Here is a 21399-nt window from a genome sequence, read left to right as displayed (position 1 = left end):
GAAGCGGTAACATTGGAACTGGGCCATTAATGCAATCAAGTAGGTGCAGTGTGGTCTCCAGTACGAGAGCAAAGTTATGATCATTTCTTCCAATGGCCTCTCATTCTGTCACTGGCCAGGCTCACTTGTTAGCTTTCCTGATGTGGAGCTGAACTTGTTCCCTTATGTCCTGTCAATTCTTTGCTTCTCGTTCAGCCCTAAGGATGGAGATACATTTACAATCCTGTTCAAAGATGACCTTCCAATTTAAAGGCAGCCACTGTGTCTTCCCTTAGTCTCCTATTGGCGCTAAGCATTCCAAATTCCTTCAATGATGTCTCTAGAACATGAGATCCAGGTATGGCACTCACCACACTCATCAACATGCTCAGGACACTAAATCAATTTTTTAATGTCCTTACAACATGCCACACAGAACTAACTACCCTTCCCCTTATAATGCTGGAGAATGGTCAAGATAGAACCTGCTGTTTCACGTATGGCTATTCCACTCATAAAATGCCAGCTAAAGTTGTTTCAGTTTTACTTTTCTTATTATAGGTTGTGGGGTTTTTTTTCTTTTTTTTATTTGTTTGTTTATAGATATATTAGTCTCAATTATTATTTATGGTTAGCTAAAACTCCAAAATTCCCATAACTACCTCTAAATTACATTTCCCCTATCTCATATCGATTGCTTAAATGACTGCTGTAATAAATTCAAGACTGATATTTACAAATATTAAATTTTGCCTAGGTATGCTAACAATTATAGCTAACAATGTAATCATAAAAAACCAACAAAATGATTTGAAGTTTTAGTCTCCCCACTTTGCTGTCAGCTATTCCCCCTGTCTCTTGTCAGCAAATCTGACAGTAGGCGTGTCCTTTTTCTTTGGGAATTTTTTGTTGTTGGGTTTTGGGGTTTTTTCTGGCGAAAAATAAGGCCAGTGATAGTGCCTACCAGAGCATTTCCTCACGAAGACCCATGCCATTCATTATTCAACAAGGTTTTGGCTTAGTTTTCAAAATAAGCCAAGGTTTCCGAACCTTACAGGTTCGGAAGAGATTTCTCAGGTATTTTAGCGATGAAGTCACTACTTGCCAAAAATGAGTTTGTGAGCCATTATTTGAACCGAATGAGCGCACATGAAATGTAAGATTATGAATCTGTATATCTGATAATCTAGCATCCCTCCTCCAAAAAATAAATAAAGGAAAGCAGTAATTAAAGGAAATCAGTCTGGGCAAGGGTTCTCGGTGGTGTCCATGATGACTCCTGGTGACCACCACATTCCTTCCGAAGCACGTGGAAGATCTCTGGTTTGCCGTTTATCCACAGCGCTGCCAGGAACGGACACCAAGCTTACTTCAGGTCTTTGCCTTCTAGAAAATAATGTTCCCCCTTAAGTAAGACATGCATCATCTCCATTCTTCTGGTACTTTCTCACAAGATGCACAATGTGGCCTTGAGACCATGAGTAAAATCCCCACATTACTCGGGATGTTGATTTAGGCGTCTGAAGGATCTGGGTAGTTTTCCCATCTAACTCCTGATCTAGGCACTAATGCCCCCTCAAGAATGGTCACCTTTCCAATTTGCAGGGCCCTCCTCCGATGAAGACAGGGAGCAGAAAGCACTTGTTGTTTAGGCCTTTCAGCCTCCTCCTCTACTGACACTCTGCACCCCACACATGCTTCCAAGTACGGCTTCTTTGTAAACTCTTTCAGTTATGCTGTGCACTTCCTCAAGCATGCTTTCCCTCTGTTCTTTAGCCTGTCACTAGCCTGTTCTCACAGGCTCATGCACTCTTGCTCTTCCATATTATTTTGATCAATTACCTCTCTCTTCTGCATTTGCTCCACGCCCTAAGATCTTACCATACAGGACTACTTGGTAAGATATGCCCTGGGCAGGGGGAAGCAGGATGCAAAATGATTGAAGTGCAGGGGCGCCTAGGTGGCTCAATCAGTTGAGCCCCTGACTCTTGGTTACAGTTCAGGTCACGATCTCACAGTTTGTGGGTTTGGGCCCCACGTTGGGCTCTGCGCTGAGCACACGGAGCCTGCTTGGGGTTCTCTCTCTCTCCTCTTTCTCTGCCCCTACCCCCACTCGCGCTCTCTTTCTCTCTCTCAAAATAAACTTTTTACAAATATCTAAAACAGATAAAAGTGAAAAAAGAGAGAAGCTACAAATACATATACAGAGTTCATAAAAGACTTTCTTTTAACTGTCCATTTAATTTGTTGCCACTTCTTGCATTACTCTCCATTCTAAACTTAAGAATTCAAAGCAGCATTACTGCTGTATAACTGGGCAATTCAGTAACTCCAGTTTTGAATTTAAAAAACTGATAGGGGCGCCTGGATGGCTCAGTCGATTGAGCGTCTGACTTTGGCTCAGGTCATGATCTTGCGGTTCATGGGTTCGAGCCCCGCGTCAGTCCCTGTGCTGACAGCTGGGAGCCTGGAACCTGCTTCGGATTCTGTGTCTCCCTCTGTCTCTGCCCCTCCCCCACTCGCTCTCTCTCAAAAAGAAATAAACATTAAGAAATTAATAAAAATAAAAAACTGATAGTCTTCTGGGCCAAGGATTTTTGAAATTTACGTGGAAGCGTTCCACTCCATGGAGGTTTTCATCACAACCAGCCTTGACTGAAGCGAGCAGCCTCAGTCCAGCGCTTGTGAGAAGTGGCATCAACCCCCTTCCTTCCTCCCTCTCCCAGATACACACAGACCCACGGGGAGGACACACAATTCACACACACTTGTTCCTTCTCTCTCACACACTTTAACATGAGAAAAAAGAGGAATGAAACAGAAACAGACAAGCCATGAACACCAATTGATCATCCCAACAGTAACAAAGGAACAGACAGGAATTTGAAAATCTGTTTTCCCTACTAAAAACCCTTCACATAATCCTGGCCACACCGAATTCTAAGAGAAGCAGTGTGTGACCCATGATAAGAAGATGAAAGTGAAAATACCAAGGTCGGCCCCTTACCAGCCACAAGGTCTTGAGAAACTCACTTCTTTTCTTTGAGCCTCAGCAGCTCATCTATAAAATATGAATAATAACAACTACCTTGCCTCTAGAAAAACAGAGACAATGTTTGGACAGGGCCTGGTACAGAGCAGGCATGCAATAAAGCCTAGCTATTATTACTAAGATCTACAAAACCAAGTGCCTTATTACCAAAATTAAGCCATGAAGAGTTACCACTTCCAAGTTCAGAGAGAGTGCATGCTGGCATGAGTCAGCTTAATATTTTTAACTAATGCCAACATTAATCCTTGTACTTAAAAGTAACTGCTTAAAAGAGCTACTAGATCTCCTGAATTCAGCTCAGCAGAAGGAAACCCAGTAAATGAGGGAAGGCCCGAACTTTAGAAAGGCCTGGCAGCAGCAGCCTCTCGCAGAACCCCCCACCCTGTGGGTGCATTAATGGGTTAGTAAGAGCAACTCCAGCTAGGACTTGCGTGCAGGTAGGTGTGGGAGATGGGGAGCTCTGCTCCGCCCTCCAATGCCTCCCCTTTCCCCCGGAAAGAAATTATTGTCTCAGTCTACCTGTGGCAGGTGTTTCCTGCGCTTTGAAAAGGCACCCAGAGTCTGCTCATCTTTAATTCAATCATACAAGAAAAATTCCAAAGAAAGTGCAAGAGCTTACATGAAAATTATTTCTCTCCCCATTAAAAAAAATCACTCAACTTATGCACTTCTGAGTTTCTAATGTACAGTAATGACTATTTAATTTTTTTATCCATCTCCATTCACTTACAGAATACACACATATATGTTATATATGATATATATTCTGAATATTATATATGTGTTCACATTGGGTAATTTCTAATGTCCTCACTTCTTCGGGTGACCTCAGCTCTTTTGAAGCAATAGAAAACATTTTAAAATACTAGTAAACTTCTAAATTCACTGTCATTATTTCATAGACACAAAATAAACTGTAAGTCCTAAACTACATCCTTATTTACACTCACAAAATTCTGAAACAAATAGAAAATGAATAATATGGTAGTTTTGAAAACCAAAGGATCAAATATTCGAGTTTGGAAGGGCCAAAATGTCTACACTGACCATCTCTGCTCAAAGGCATTATTTGTACGCATCTGAGATGGATAACACCTGTCGGTGGGTCACAGAAAAGGAGTGCAAGGTCATAAAAACAACTCCTTTAACCAACGAAGCACCCCATCTCCCATCCTGGCCCCTGAGCTAGGGACGGAGGAAATCTGAAGCTTGGTAACTCTGGATTTCAGACAATAAGACTCCAAAATACACAACTACCTCCCAGGATTTTGTTGACAGCTACATTCTTGGCATTTTATTTCACTCCTTCCCCATCTGTTGGAATGTCCACAGCTTTTTAAGCAATTTCTAGCCCAAGACACAGGCGAGAAGAAGTGTGAAACCAGAATTAAAACAGTAACTTGAGGTAATGAGGCTTCTGTTTTGTTTGGTTTTATAATATTCATAAACCTCAAAAACACTCGTTAAAAAGTGCTCTTTCGTTTAGCAGGGAAGACCAACAATGACACTGCTACAGCATTTATCATCTGAAACTAACAAGAGTTCTTAAATGTAAGGTTTAGAATGCACCAATGTTCCCTTTAGTAAAGTAAAATGCATTCAAAGTGAGGGGGGAAAAGACCTTATGAAATCACTGTATCAGTTATATGTTACCCGAAAAAAGTGAGATCGGCCATGTCGCAGGTTACTCTTACAAGGTATTTACCACTGCGTTTTTACTCTGAAGTGCCTTCCAGAGTAATTTCAAAGCCTGGTTGGTTCTGCATGTCTCAGAGCTCCGGCGCATCCCCTTCCACAGGCTGGGCCAGAGCACAGCGGGCCAGTGTGTCCTCTGAGTGCTCAGCAACTGAAGGAAGGGGTGTGACTATACAAGGTCCCGTCATTTATGAAAAGCGGGCATTTAGATCTTAGAGACCCAACTTCGTAGAGAAATGTGACTGGTAAGATGCCTGCAGGCACCTACAAACCAATTATTCACACCCACTTACTTGTTGCTTGCCACACAGGGTTCCTGTAGTCAAAGAGCTCAGTCCTCGGGGGGGGGAGGACAGACACACAGTCAAGCCTTAATAAAAAAAACTGGCCTGAAATGAGGACTGTGAAGGCATGAACAAGGCATAGTAGAATCACAGAGGAGGGAATAATCAGCTGGGGGGTATGGTGGTGAGCGAGACGAAAGACTGCTTGTGGAACAAGCTTATTCTTAAAGGATGAGCTCAGAAGAGGAGGATGTGAACTCCTAGCAAGCAAGTGACATTTCCGGAGAAAGGCAATTATCCAATGCGGGGTCTTTGTGATCCACTACACTGTTTTTCTCCTCACCCCACTCAGCTCTGGAAGGAGGGGGTGGGGACAGGGGGCACAGTGCAGGAGGGGCTTCAGAACAAGGAAGGGGCAGAAGCTAGGATGTTTATGAGTGCACTCTCTATTACCAGGGCAAAGACAACCACATACTTTCCAGAAGTGGAACTCTGCCACCACTGTAGAAGATGGATTTGAGGGGGCACGACTAGAAGCTGGAGTCAGATGTAAAGGGCAATGGGATTGTCAGGGCAAGGGACTGAGAGTCTGCACAAAGCAGGAAGAGGCTACAGGAGTGTCTGAAAGGGAGGAGCAGTGGTAAACCTAAGACAGAGTTTTGTGTGGGCCTTGGGGACAGTTGCACGATTTTGCAGGGATACCGCACCACAAAAGAATTTAAATAGGGAAAAAGAAACAATACAAAATACCTGAAGCCCCTGAATCCAAAGACATCATTACTGGTGATAAGAGATACATAAACAGCCTCTTAGGATTTTATATTTAATTCTCATAACTCATAAGAAAATCAAGTAAAATCAATAATGAAAAAACTTTTTCATATATTTTTAAATGTCTAGCTGCCTGGAAGAAGTGGGTTTTAAAAGCACCAATTAATTTTAATTCTTAAGTACAGGAACTGAGGTCATTATTTTGGCATGGAATAGATAAAAAAAAAAAAGATTTAAGAACTTACATGAACATGACACTGAATAAGAATACGCAGGCCAAACCTCTACCTGTACAGAGAAACCAGCCATGCAGACAAAGGAAACGTAGGCAGATGAAAAAAGACACTATTTGTCAACAAGTAACAGAAAACTAAAATTTGCACACAAATAACGACACTTTTGCAAGTACTGTAGAACGGGTTCAAAGTTTAAATGTGCTGTGCCAATAAAAGGCATCATCATTATTTTCAGTAGGGGATTCATACTCCAAGTTCATGCATCTGTGTACTACTTAAATGTCCCTCATGGAGCTCCAACATCATTTGTTTCTATTAGGGTGAAAAAAAATGATTAAAATTAATAACATTCATAAGCTTTCCCTTTTTACTTGGAATATGTTAGCCTCTAGCAAGAACCCTTTTTTTTAACAGTGATTCAACAATTCCATACATCACCCCATGCTCATCATAAGTGCCCTCCTTAATCCCCATCATCTATTTCACCCAGCCCCCAGCCCCCTCCCCTCTGGTAACCATCAGTTTGTTCTCCATAATTAAGAATCTGTTTCTTGGTTTGTATCTTTTTCCCTTTGCATGTTTGTTTTGTTTCTTAAATTCCACATGTGAGTGAAATAACATGTTTGTCTTTCTCTGTCTTATTTTGCTTAGCATTATACTCTCTAGATCCATCCATGTCATGGCAAATGGCAAGATTTCATTCTTTTTATGGCTGAGTAATATTCCACGGTATGTATGTACTTAGCTTCTTTACCCATTCATCAGTTAATGCTTCCATATCCTGGCTATTATAAATAATGCTCCTATAAACATAAGAGTACATGTATCCCTTTGAATTAGTGTTTTTTTATTCCTTGGGTAAATACCCATTAATGCCATTGCTGGATCACAGAGTAGTTCTACTTTTAACTTTCTGAGGAACCTCTATCCTGTTTTCCAGAGTGGCTACACCAGTTTGCATTCCCACCAACAGTGCATGAGAGTTCCTTTTTCTCCACATCCTCACCAACACCTGTTATTTCTTGTGTTCTTGAGTTTACCCATTCTGACAGGTGTGAGGTGATTATCTCATTGTAGTTTCGATTTGTATTTCCTTGATGGTAAGTGATATTGAGCATCTTTTCATGTGTCTTTTGGCCATCTGTATGTCTTCTTTGGAGAAATGTCTATTCATGTCTTCTGTCCATTCTTAATTGGATTAGTGATTTGGGGAGTGTTGAGTTTTTATATAAGTTCTTTATGTATTTTGTATACTAACCCTTTATTTGATATGTGATTTGCAAATACCTTCGCCCATTCCGAAGGCTGCCTTTTAGCTTTGTTGATTATCTCCTTTGCTATGCATAAGCTTTTTATTTTGATGTAGCCCCAATAGTTTATTTTTGCTTTTGTTTCCCTGGAGATATATCTAGAAAGAAGTTGCTATGGCCAATGTCAAAGAGGTTACTACTGCCTATGTTCTCTTCTAGGTTTTTTTATGGTTTCAAGTCTCACATTTAGGTCTTCAATCTATTTTGAACTTATTTTTGTGTAAGGTATAAGAAAATGGTCCAGTTTCTTTCTTTTGCATGTGGTGGTCCAGTTTTCCCAACACCATTTGTTGCAGACACTGTCCTTTTCCCATTGGATATTCTTTCCTGCTTTGTCGAAGATGAATTGACCATATAACTGAGGGTTTATTTCTGGGTTTTCTATTCTGTGTCACTGGATCTGTGTCTATTTTTGTGCCAGTACCATACTGTTTTGATTACTACAGTTTTGTAATATAATTTGGAGTCCAGAATTATGGTGCCTCCAGCTTTGTTTTTCTTTTTGTTTTTCTTTTTTTTTTTAATTTTTTAACGTTTATTTATTTTTGAGACAGAGAGAGACACAGCACGAACAGGGGAGGGTCAGAGAGAGAGGGAGACACAGAATCCGAAACAGGCTCCAGGCTCTGAGCTGTCAGCACAGAGCCCAACGCGGGGCTCGAACTCACGGACCGCGAGGTCATGACCTGAGCCAAAGTCGGACACGTAACCGACTGAGCCACCCAGGCGCCCCTGTTTTTCTTTTTTAAGATTGCTTTGGCTATTGAGGGTCTTTTGTGATTCCATACAAATCTTAGAATTGTTTGTTCTAGTTCTGTGAAAACTGCTGTTAGTATTTTGATAGGGACTGCACAAAATATGTAGGCTGCTTTGGCTAGTATAGACATCTTAACTTTGCTCTTCCAATCTATGAGCATGTAATGTCTTTCTGTGGGACCCGTTGTTAATATTAACTGCCTTCAGGAAAGGAAATGGTATGGGGGCGGGGAAAGACTCTAAATGTTCACTCTAAATACTTCTCTATTATCCAATTACATCACAATGAACGGTCTCTATGCATTACTTATATAATTAAAAATCCATTTTAAAAATAAACAAGCCAACCACTTTTTTCCTAAGAAACACCATCGTAAAATAACAATGAATCAAAAGCCTACTGTGCCTCATGCCTTAAAGACAAATAGAATTTAAATGGCCAAAAAGTGTCCATCGGGTAATTGAAAAGGGGGGAAAAATGCTAACCTGCAAATGAGTATTTATTGTAACTAGCTTTGGGTGAAAAATTAAGTTGTCCTAAATGAACCATAAGTAATTAAGTAACAAAGCAATGCCTGCAAAACAAAGCAAGTAAAGGAGTAAAAGTTTTCTTTAGAATTAAAAAATATGAGGTGCCTAGGTGGCTCTCAGTTGGTTGGGCGGCCGACTCGGCCATGGGTTGTGATCTCACAGCTTGTGAGTTTGAGCCCCACATCGGGCTCTGTGTTGACAGTTCAGAGCCTGGATCTTGTTTCGGATTCTGTGTCCTTCTCTCTCTCTCTGCCCCGCGTGCGCGCGCACTCTCTCTCTCTCAAAAATAAACATTAAAAAAAATTAAAATACACACACACGCACACACACACACACACACACATATATATATATTTCAATAAAGAGGTTGCACAATTAGGGAATACAAACACTGTCAACAATCTTGTAGTTAAACACAAAAAATAAAGAATAGCTGGACTTTACAAATCTGCTACTGTGAAAACAACTAAAAAGTCTAAATATCTGGGGTATTCGTTATGTAAGTAAATTTGGCACACATTCCAAATGCCAGTGCCTGGACAGGCTACATGAGTAACAACAGTGCAGGAAAGCCTAAAGCTGGATTACTATAACCACAGGACTCTCTTCTGCGTTTTGGAAGACAATTTCTTTTCTTTAAACTCCGTATTAAAATATTGGCACACATTTAGGTAACCCTAAAAATACACTTTTGCAAGTCCAAAGAAAATTAACCTGTTAATTTCCCTAACTGCATCTCAGATTTAAACTTGAAAGCAAAGCAATGCTCTTTAGAAAAGATGAGAAATCTCTAATCCAGCATTGCTCAACCTTCACACTATTGACATTTAGGGCCAGAAAATTCTTTTTTTGTGAGGGAATTCTTGTGCGTTAGCTGTAACCTTGGCCTCTGCACGCTAGGAGCCAAGAGCACACCCTCTCCCCCTAAAGTTGTGACAACCAGAAAAATCTCCAAACATTAACAAATGTCCTGGGGGGAGGGGAGCAGGGTACAAAATCACTTCAGTTGGGTCCCACTGATAATGCAATGCCTGAGCCATAACCAAAATTTTACAATCATGAGTAAGGGTAATTCTGTTTTTTTAAAGTTGGTGAGAATTATAACTGAAGGCAGATAAGGGGAAGTGGATCCACTCACAAAGTAAAATGATTCAAAAATACTAAGCTACACATAACACACTCCTCTTCAAAATTAATGCTTTATTCTTTTTTTATTTTATTTTATTTTTACATTTATTTATTTTTGAGAGACAGGGTGAGACAGAGTGCAAGTCGGGGAGGGGCAGAGAGAGGACAAACAGAATCTGAGGCAGGCTCCAGGCTCTGGACTGTCAGCACAGAGCTTGACGGGGGGCTCACACCCACGCACTTTGAGATCATGACCTGAGCTGAAGTTGGATACTTAACCGACTGAGCCACCCACACGCCCCAAAATTAATGCTTTATTCTAAGGAGAGCTCAGCCTTGGTATAAAACTGAAGTTTACACTTAGAAAAAAAACTCCTTCCACTACTAACACACACACACACACACACACACACACACAGAGAGAGAGAGAGAGAGAGAGAGAGAAAGAAACCTCACTATCTTTATTCTCCTGGTCACTCATTGGAACTGCCCACTGGGGCAGTTCAGTGGTCACCACTCTTGTCTCATCTTTCTGGACACCTTCACACTGATCTGTAGAGTCTACCAGCCTCTCTTCTACCACATATTCCCTGATTTTGATTTTTAAAACATCACTTTCATACATTTTGTCTTAATTTTCAATCTTGTCACTTTATCACATGCTTCACACAAAGTCTCACATCCATATGACATATATATTTTATATATATGTAAATAATCTCATTATATACTCTCTTGGAAACTAAATCCAAATATATGTACATATATACAATATATTATATTATATATTAATATATATCCAAATTTAAATCTATTACTAATTTCATTTCATTCATTGAAACATACTTACTGAGTGCCTCTGTGCCAGGCACTATACCATAAGTCTATCTTGAGATACAACAGTGGGAAAACAAAACAAAACACGACAGATCAAAGTAAGGAGATCTCAGGAGGACGGAGAACAGAGTGTGATGGACTTATTCTTCATCCAGACCTTTTCTAATAGAAAACCAGGTGATTTGCTGGAGACCACTTCTCCATCTTCCACCCAGATGAAATGTTAAAATCCTGTCTTACCTGACATTGACTTTTACCACTTTCTCCTTAGGCCCTAACATTTGCCCCTTCCTCTGGAACTTCATCGCTGCTTCATCTGTCAACATTTTCAGATGTAGGAAAGGATTCTACTCCTGAATTTTCATGTCCCTCAATTGACCTGCTTTCCCAATACGACACCGTTTATTGACAGCCCAGCTCAGATTTGTCTCAAGAAGTCTTCAAAAACCGGCTTCAAGCACTCATCTCTCTGGTACGAGGTGGGCAATTTTACCACTCTAACCAAGTTCCCCTGCAACCTAATCACTGGTCTGAATATCATGCCAGCTCCTCATCCCTGAAACATTACTTTGACCAGTTTTAAGCAATTTTCTCTTTCTTTAAGATCCAGTTCATCTCTACCAAGAAGCAATCTTGCAAAGCAAAAAAAAACACAAAAAACAAAAAACAAAAAAAACAAAAACAAATGTGTTCTCCAGCGCAGTAAGAGCAAGTCAGAAATCCCAACTTATATACATAATAAATGTAGGACTAGAAAAAAATGCAAAATATCCAAATAATACATACTAGAGTCTTACATGATAAATTACCATTTTACTCTCTGATAAAGTCCTAATGGCCGCTGGATTTACCTCAAAAGCTCCAAGTTTGGGAGTAATTTCTTCAAGCAAATGAAGATCTTTGGAAACCTTGACCTTTAGTTTGTTCCACTTTCCCTGAACATCATCAAATTCTTGCTTATACGTTGTTTTTACATCTGGAGAAACATTTTTCTCCAAAGCCTTTGTTTCTTCTGCAAGTTTATATAACGTAGGTTTGTGATTCTCAAGGATTTCATCAAGGGCCTGGAAAAAATTTTTGAAGATTAAAAATACACACAATAATTTGTACACATGTAATAATACGGGCTATAACACAGACTAAGGTCACTTTTTAAGAGGTATTCAACTAAAAAAGAATTGTGTAAAAATCATGAAAGAAAAAGAAGCATAACCAAAAAACGTTAAAGCTTTCCCTTCATGAGTTGTGCGTGGGCCAGAAATAATATATTCTCCACACTAAAATCCAGTATAACGATACACTCAGTGAGGATCCAGTGTGCAGCGCTCAAGGGCTGATCTGTTTTATCTGATGAAATAACGCACAGTCACATATCCTGAATGACCAGAGAAGCATTTTTATTCAACACAGAAGAACGAACACATCAATTCAAGTAATATTCATTTTATTCGAGACATTTTAGCAGATTATGAACAGGTTGAGAATTCTAGACTAATTGTAATAGAAGGACAAAATATGCTTTTATTTTATTAGTCATATTTAATAAGTTTCTTTCAACTAACGTCCTACATTATAGTAACTAACCTTCAAATTATAAGGGGTTTTTGATCAATTTTGACCACAAATAGCTAATATTTTTTTAGGTAGCTGAAAACATACTTCAAAATAAGTGGTATGTGGTATTAAAAAGGACTCCAGACTTCTAAGACCTACAATATATATTACCTTTTTCTCCTGCAGGGTTTTCTCCACCTTTGTAAGATCATTCAAGACATTCAAAGATGTCTGGGCCTTCCTTTCTGAATCATTTAGTATATCTTTCAGTGTTTTCAATGTTTCCAAATATGCATGTCCAGGTTGGCTCTTCAGTTCTGTTTATTTAAAAATACTTACTTTTAGAAAATAGTGTTAGAAACCTATTATTATTATTATTATACATACCATTAATCTTCTCTACATAAGTGAATCCTAATAGCTAGTAAGTTAAACTCCGTAATTAAAATTTAAAAGGGTCTCCGCTAGTTACTAAGCTAAATCATTCCACTGGCATTTCTGAAAGTCAGATGGTGACTTCATTCTTGCGGATGTTGATGTTTGAAATATTAACTAACTCACTATCATTTTTTCTTCATTTCATCATGATGAAATGTCTCTCTAAAGATGGTACTACAATGTTTCTTTTGTCTCATATAATGTCCTTTTCCCCAGTAGCTACACAAAGAATAAAAGAAAACCAGGGTCCCCTCACCCAGTCTTCCTCTGAACTCAAGGGTGTAGACAAATGGCCACCTACAGAGTGGTGGGAGTTACACAGAACAGGACAGCCAGGTTACCGCAGGTACTCTGAGAAATAATGACTGCAGAAGCCAGCCAGAATGATGTCTACCTCAGCCACTGATGTAAAAATCACAGACAAGCAACAGTTGTGTGGAAAGGAAGGAAGCTCATTTGAAGTACAAAGAAGCAAAACCAACTAGAAGCAAAAGTTAAGAAACCAGCAGCATTAGTCACAACCGCCAAAGGGTGGAAAGCACCCAAATGCCCTTGACAAAGGAATGGAGAAAAAAAATGTGGTATGATACATATAATGGAATATTACTCAGTCTTAAAAAGGCAGGAAACTGACACATGCTACCCATATAGATGAACTTCGAGGATATTATACTAAGTGAAATAAGCCAAGTACAAAAAACAAATGCTATAGGATTCCACTTATATGGGGTGTCTAGAATAGTCAAACTCATAGAAACAGAAAGTAGAAGGTGGTTGCCAAGGGCTGGAGGGAGGAGGAAATGAAGAACTGTTGTTTGATGGGTATCGAGTTTCGGTTTTACAAGATGAAAAGGTTCTGGGGAGTGGTTGCAAAACAACATGAATATATTTAACACTACAAACTCCACACTTTACAATGGTTAAAATGGCGGGGGGGGGGGGGGGGGGGGCGGGGGGAGGGGTGCCTGGCTGCCTCAGTTGGAGAAGCACACAACTCTTGATCTCCAGGTCATGAGTTCAAGTCCCACACTGGGTGCAGAGATTACTGAAATGAATAAAACTTTGAAAAATAACATAACATAACATAACATAACATAACATAACATAACATAACATAAAATAAATAAAATAAAATAAATAAAAGCGTTAACATGGTAAGTTGTATTTTATGCCTATTTTACCACAATTAAAAACAAAAAATAGATTTAGAATTTTTTTTCAGTTTCAGGTCAGGAACTGTGTTGTATTCCATAATGTTAAACAGATATTTTAATGTACTGCTTTCTCAATTTACTGTTACAAAATATGCTTCTATTTTTGACAAGGATCAATATGAAGGCATGTTTTATACAGGATATTTTAAAAGCAATACTCTCAAACATTTATTTTACACTGTAGGTTAACTGAATTCAATGAACAAAAAGCATGGTGTCCAAATGCCTTTCCAGAAGAAAGACAGCATGACACATTTGCTTACCATGCACACATACAGATTCCTACAAGTCACTGCAAAATATATACTTGCCACAAGGCAGGGTATGGTTCAACATACAGCTTTTTAACATTCATTACCCATAACATTACATAATACAACACAATTCCTGACTTACACAATAGCTAAGGAGAAAAAACGGAACATATGAATGATGAGCTCTCAAAACACTTAACGGTTAACGTGCCAAAACCAGGTTTATTCCAAAAGTAAAAACTCTTTATAATTTTCAGCCTTTGAAAAAGAAACATGATTTCTTTTCAAAGAAGAGATGGTATTGCTAAAACCTGAACCACTTTGAGCAAAAAGAAGTAAGGGATCGTTCCTTTTAGCGCTACTAGTAATGATGTTAGCTGGCCTCCTTCAAGAAAAGGAAGGAAGAGCACCTTTCAAAACACTCTTTAAGAATCATTATATGTAGGGGCACCTGGGTGGCTCAGTCGGTTGAGCATCCGATTTTGGCTCGGGTCATGATCTCACAGTTGATGAGTTCGAGCCCTGCGTCAGGCTCTGTGCCGAGAGCCTGGAGCCTGCTTTGGATTCTGGGTCTCCCTCTCTCTCTGCCTCTCCCCCTCTCGTGCTCTGTCTCCGTCCCAAAAATAAAGATACACATTAAAAAAAAAAAGAAGAAGAATCATTATATGTAGAGCAAGTGAAAGCTGTTTGCACTTTTACAAACAAGTGTGAATCCAGGAAATACTCTGAATATACTTTAAGACCCAGAACAGTAGCAGGCACAGAGGAAAACAGAAGGTGGCTAGTGTAAAACAAACACGTGTGCTCTTTGTGTGAATATGGGGAGTAATTTTTTTAATGTTTTATTTATTTCTGAGAGAGACAGAGAGAGAGAGCAAGAGCGTGAGTGGGGGAGGGGCAGAGAGAGAGGGACAGAGGATCCGAAGCAGGTTCTGGGCTGACTGCATCATGCCCAAGGAGGGGCTCAAACCCCAAACTGTGAGCTCATGATCTGAGCCAAAGTCGGATACTGAACCAACTGAATCACCCAGGCACCTGGGACTAATTTTTACATTAAGGCAAACTGAGAGAGAAGACAGTGGAGACATCTACTAAGAAAACCAAGAGAATGGGTTTACCGTTCTCTAGCTGCTGCTGACGATGCTCTAATTCCTGTTGCACAGCGTGGTAGTGGCTGAGAAAGGTATCAAAGCCCTGCTGGACAAAATCCGGGGTGGAGCGCTGAGACTTCAGGGCTGAGCAACCTGCACGCGCCTTTTCAATTTTGGGGTGGAGGTTGAGGAGATCTGTCAGTTCCCGCTACGGAAGAGAAAATAGGGTCACAGAAGTCACTGAAGATGAACATCCTCACAGAAAGTGAATCAGAGCGGCATTAACCTAATGTTCATGATACAAGCAGCATCTTTTTTAAATACAGGACTGGACATAGGATTCTTTCATGTTCTGGATGGTTATCTCTTTACCTGACAGGAGTCCTTCAAGCTCTGCAAGGACTGCTGGGGAGATTCTGAAAAGGGAGTGTGTTTTACCCACTCCTCTTTTGTCTTTACGGTCTTTTCGAGATCATCAAGCTGCTTAAAGTAAGCATTTATATCTTCCTGTAGCTGAATCTTTCTTGCCAGATCTTCCAAATGCTGAGATACATCCTTCCATTCTGAGAATACCTTCTCCAGAACGTTTTTTATTTCTTCATTAGGAATACCTTCTACGCGGACATAAAAAATAAGCAGACACTTCATATGTTAGTATAAAAATTGTTTTCAATTTGTTATAAACATTCTGACCTATTCAAAATAATGAGGCGATGTCACATATAATGATCATTCCTTTAAGTCCCTTTTAACATAACAACAAAATTACAATGATACCGTTAGAAATAACTATGTTTCAGGGGTGCCAGGGTGGCTCAGTTGGCTAAGCATCCAACTCTTAATTTCAGTTCAGGTCATGATATCGTGGTTTGGGAGATCAAGCCCCGTGTCGGGCTCTGCGCTCAGATTCTCTCTCCCCGACTCCTCCTGGTTACATTCTCATTCTCTCTCTCTCTCTCTCTCAAAATAAATAAACTTAATTTTGTTTCACTCCCTGACCAAAGCAGGAGACAGGAAGCTTGAAACAGCAGTTCAGGAGTGGTATTGCTGTCACAAGAGGCACATCAGTGGAGTTCTAGCCACTGCCTTTTATACAAAGTAGCTTCTCCAGTGAACCAGGGAAATACAATGAATTATGTGGACCGGTCAAGTTCTGACATGAGAAGGTAAACCCTCTGTCATCACAAAAAAGACAACTGGCTGAATAATCGAGGAGGGAGCTCAAGAGTCTGGTTTGACCAAACCATAGTGTCCTAGGAACCGTAGAATGAATGGTGAGAAGCCCTACTGCAGGGAGCAACCTGGTGAGTGTAGGAAAATCGGGCCAGCAGCCAGGCCTGAGAGGCTTCAGTGGCCTACTGGGCATGCCCCACACAGACCAGCAAAGATCAGAATATCAAAGCAGTGGTACGATGATCTACTTTAACACATCAGAAAAACACCATTATGTTTATTACTGACATAATTTTAGCCCGTATTTTTGAGTGGTAAAGAATGTCCATAAAAATAATAGTTCTATGTAATAGTAAGTTTTATCACGGCCCTTCCCTTAACATAAAATGCATCAAATCATTGAAAATTACTAGGAAAAAAGATGGGAAATCTGCAAAGGAGTCTTCATCTCCTTAGGAGAGCATGCATGTTGAAAGAATGGGCTTAACTAACATCTTTATTATTTGAGTAGGAGGGGGAAAAAAAACAATGGTGCTTTGTAAATATACACAATCAAAATCCAGGGTAATGAGAGCCCTAAGGAATAAAATGGCATGTAAAACAAAAGGTCACTTACGAGCTACAGAGGATGCAATTTTAAAAATCCTACAATACGCTGTACCCACAGAAAATCAGAAATGCAAACATGACGGGACATAATTTGAATATATCAACCATGTCGGCTGTTAAAGTTCACTGGCCAGGATCACACAGGTAATAGAATATTAGACCCTGGCAAATCATTCACACCACAGTCCAAGTTCATTTGTCTCTATTAACAGGGTTATAAACAAAACAAATCACCATTTTCCTGACAAACTCTCTGAGCAATGGAGAGCCAGGCTCTGCTTCTATGAGGTCATTTCTATTCTAGGGGGGCAAAGTAATAACATCAGCCACTTCATTTTCATGTCAGAGCAGTTTATGCTAAACGAGAAAGGAGATTAAGCTGGTAAAATTTTTGAGATGGAAAATTATCCCTTCTCATCTGAAAACAGGTAGGAGGTAATTATTCACTGACAATATATTACAATTCACCCATTTTGCCCCTTCAAACCATTTCTCAAAATTTAAATCTCCTCTCCTCTAAGCTGGAGATATTGCAGGTTGGACAGATATCAGGTAATAATTAAAGCACAATTTGCACATCAAGTAAGGAAAACTACACATTGCTTTTCAAAAGAATTCTTTTAAGTTTATTTTGGGAAAGAGAAAAGCACACGCATGAAGGAGGAGGAGGAGCAGAGAGAGAAGGAGAGAGAGAATCCCAAGCAGGCTCTGAGCTGACAGGCTCAACGCAGGGCTTGAGCTCATGAGCCATGAGATCGTGACCTGAACTGAAACCAAGAGTCAGACACGTGACCGACTGAGCCATCTGGTGTCCCAATAATTGTCTTTTTTAAATGTTTGTTTGTTTGTTTATTTTAAGAGAGAGCACACTTGTGTGTGCGTGCACATGAGCAGGAGAGGGGCAGAGACACAGAGAGAGAAACAGAGAGAATCCCAAGCAGGCTCCATGCGAGATCATGACCTGAGCCAATATGAAGAGTTGAATACTTAACCGGTAGAGCCATCCAGGTGCCTCTAAAATAATTGTCTTTTAAAATAACTGTTTTGCTCCCAGAGATCCTGATTTATACATTTTCTATTTCTATAGAACATCCAACTCTTAAATGACTATTCAAAAGCCCAAATCAACAGACCATCATTTTACTAGTTACCTAAAAGGAATAAAATATAACATATCCATGGCACTTACTCTTACTTGACTTTACACCTTTCCATCTATCAGTATTGGAATCAAGAGAAATTTTACAAAACCTAGGACCACCATCAAATTCCACAGGCTAGTCATAATATACGTCATCATAAAGCCATATCATCCAGTGCCCAGCTACTCTATTTTATTAGTTGACAATCTCTAGGAAAAAGATAAGCTGAATCAAGAAAAACAATTATAATAGCTATGAAAGTTAAATAAAATATATTATTTCCTTTTTTAAAAACATTTTTATGCTATATAAGGTACCACAAAACATAATTCAAATGCACAAGGCATGTAAGTCCCATCAAACTTCACTGTGGTGGGACTTTCGATGGAACTATTTTGAAGAAATCAATGACATGATTATTAGAACATCTGTTTTACCAAAGGCTTTTTTCTTTTTTTTTTTCTTTTTTTTTTCCCTAAAGACTTGTTTTCTAATGGGCTGAATCATTAATCTACATGCTTACATAGGCAGACTCTAGTCAAATTACACTCTGTGAAAAATTTCCTCTGTGTTAATTATCCATACTCTAGGACTTATTTCAAATGTCTTGGGGAAAAGGGAGGGACAGCAAGAAGCACCCAATTGTGCTTTCATTTCTGCTCAACATTTCTGCTTTATAAGAGCAGTAGAATTAATAGCACTAAAACCACATGGAGAGAAGTAATATACGATACTATAAAATTAGAATAACAGATAAAATGGTAGATAGTGGGGGAGATTTTGAAAAAATCACTTTTATCTCAGTAACACAATGTACACACTGCTCAAAAAGCAAGAAAGTAAACCCAGAACATAAGTGCCCTATTCAGACCAACACCCCCAGTGCCCAGCTTCCCACCCCATCCTAAATATGTCTTTTGAAATAAATAAAATTAGGATCCTGTAATGAATGCATTTCCAGTCCTACTAAATGCTCCAAAAATAAAATGGTCATGTGAAATATAAAGGGTTTCCCATGAAATTCAACAAGTCTACATTACGTCACAAAATTCATTCCTTTCCAAAGCCACAGATGATATAGCCCCCATATTGCACTTGATACTTTGCAAGTAGAACTTTGACATGTATCTCAGTACATATCTATTCACAGTAAGAGTGTACGTGACAGAAGCTGAACTCTGCTAGTGAGTGCCTCACATTCTGGGCAAGAAAGCAAAGAAATAAAAGGGTTACATGAGTCACCCAAGGACACAAAACTAGGAGAGGGCAGGAGACCCAGAGGTCTCCTATTTCCCAATTTGCTGTTATTCTCACTGGAACATAACACCTCTCACCAACTCCTCCCCTAGGCAGTCTTCTCCACCGGCCTTACGAATCCTCACATAGAGCCTAAAAGCTGACGCAGAAATGAGGGTAAATTCAGTACCCAGACTCATGAAAGCACCCCACACTCATACCAGACAAAGTCTGGTTCCCAAACTACAATATTAATGCAGAAGTGAAGAACCTACAATTGTAACAGACATAAATTCAACACACAATTTATTATAATTATTCAATCAGCACCTCAGGGGAAATTATGGTCTCTCTGTATCTGTAGGTTTCTTCAAGTAAATATCTGAAAGAGTAATCTCCATGTGGGGTCCTCTCACCCAGGGTAATTAAGACACTGAGCTAAGTGGATTTTGAATGAAAACACCGTTTTTGAATAAATTTTGCTTTATTTATATTTAAAGAAAAAAATAAATTAAGCTGTACTAATACCTATGGATAGACAGTGTTATATTTGCAGAATTTTCCAATAAATGGACATATATTAGACATACGGATAGTTTTGTATATAAATGTGTGTATGTCTACATGTCCCCAGTGTGTGTGTGTGGGTGTGGGTGTGTGTGTGGGTGTGGGTGTGTGTGTGTGTGTGTATATATATATATATATCATTAAATGACATTTTTTTAATGCAGAGACAAAAATAATCTAAAGTTTTAAAAAATCTGATTTTCAGGGGGTATGGAAAGCTGACTGATTCATAAGGAACATGAGGGAACTTTCTGGAGAGATGGAAATTTTCCATATATTGTTTCATGGGTATAGGCTTTTCAAAACAGCCCAGTGAAGTTTCATGTATTTCAAGGTAACTAAATTTTACTTTAAAAAAACTATAAACAATAACAATAATAACAAGGAGTAAGGAATGAGTAGGGGTATAGATAATTCAAGAATGGCAGAATATCATTAATTACTGAAACTAGGTAATCAGTATAAGGAGGTTCATCACTCTGCATTGTATATATTTACATTTTCCAGAATAAAAAGTTAAAAACTAAAAAGATTGACAACTACTACACTGAAGATTCTGGTCAAACTAGTATTCCTGATTCTGCCTTGGGCGTCTGTGGCTTTTGTCAAAGAGCTCTGATATAATAAATATTCACTGAATGTTGGTCATTATTTAAAAAAAAAAAAAAAAAAAAAAAAAAGAGCTCTGCAGCAGACCTCCAAAGCATTTACTATCACTAGAATAAGGAATAGGATTTACAGGAGAGGTCTCTCAAAGCTAAACCAAAGGAAGAATCATATGCAAAGTGGATATCAAAACTATTCATCTTTACATTTCCCAGAGTCACTGAGGGCTAATGGCAAGGGAAATAAAAAGTTTCTAAATACAGGTAAAAATTTCCAAGACAAGCAACTCCTTCTCAAATTTAACTATAAAATGTTACCTGCAATAAATTAAGATTAATTTGAACGTGATCAAAAACCAAATGACCTTAATGAACTGACCTTACTGTAACTTCATTTCCCAAAGATTTCCAACATAAAATTTTCTTTTGCCACCCCCTCTCCAAAAAAAGGTCCCAATATATAATGTCAAAGGAGGAGATTTTAAATTTTTCTACATCAGTGGATTTCAACCATTCTGCTAAGATATCAGAGCTTTAGGTTGTCTGACTCTACAGAAAAGCAGAACAACTTCACTTTTCTGTTTTGTCATCAGCTTCAGCACAGGACTTCATGTGAAAAAAGATTTTGCTGCTTAAAGCTTAAAAAAAAAATTCAAAACCACTTTTCTAGAAAAAAAAAGTGTTAAATATATAATTTGTCAAACTGTAAATATTATTCAGTGCTACCACCTAAAACACATTTTTAAAAAATCAAGGGTCTCACCTTTTCCCATTTGCTCCAAAAGGATTTGTCCAGTTTGGTTTAATTCATTCAGTCTGGGGCTTCTTTCTGTCTGTTCTTTTTCTAATGCCTGGAAATAAAATTCCAATATAAGAATACTGCAAACTTTCTTCTCAATATAATGTGCATGCTATTGTAACTTTCATGTTTCGTGTC

General features: G+C 38.9%; 1 protein-coding gene across 8 annotated transcripts in view; it reads right to left on the bottom strand.

Moving 5' to 3' along the window:
* Positions 1-21399, bottom strand: part of UTRN (utrophin) — a 569571-nt gene that overhangs the window by 338776 nt on the left and 209396 nt on the right. For all 8 annotated transcript variants that reach the window (XM_078447413.2, XM_060614425.3, XM_078447414.2 and 5 more), the window contains 5 exons: positions 21226-21313; positions 15503-15744; positions 15158-15338; positions 12305-12450; positions 11431-11643 (listed from right to left, as the gene is read on the bottom strand). In XM_078447413.2, coding sequence (XP_078303539.1) covers positions 11431-11643; positions 12305-12450; positions 15158-15338; positions 15503-15744; positions 21226-21313 — 870 coding nt within the window. The remainder of the gene's footprint in view (positions 1-11430; positions 11644-12304; positions 12451-15157; positions 15339-15502; positions 15745-21225; positions 21314-21399) is intronic.

Source organism: Panthera onca, chromosome B2, assembly GCF_046562875.1.
Source record: "Panthera onca isolate mPanOnc1 chromosome B2, mPanOnc1 haplotype 2, whole genome shotgun sequence".
Classification (NCBI taxonomy): Eukaryota; Metazoa; Chordata; class Mammalia; order Carnivora; family Felidae; genus Panthera; species Panthera onca.
This window is presented reverse-complemented; position numbering and strand designations above follow the sequence as displayed.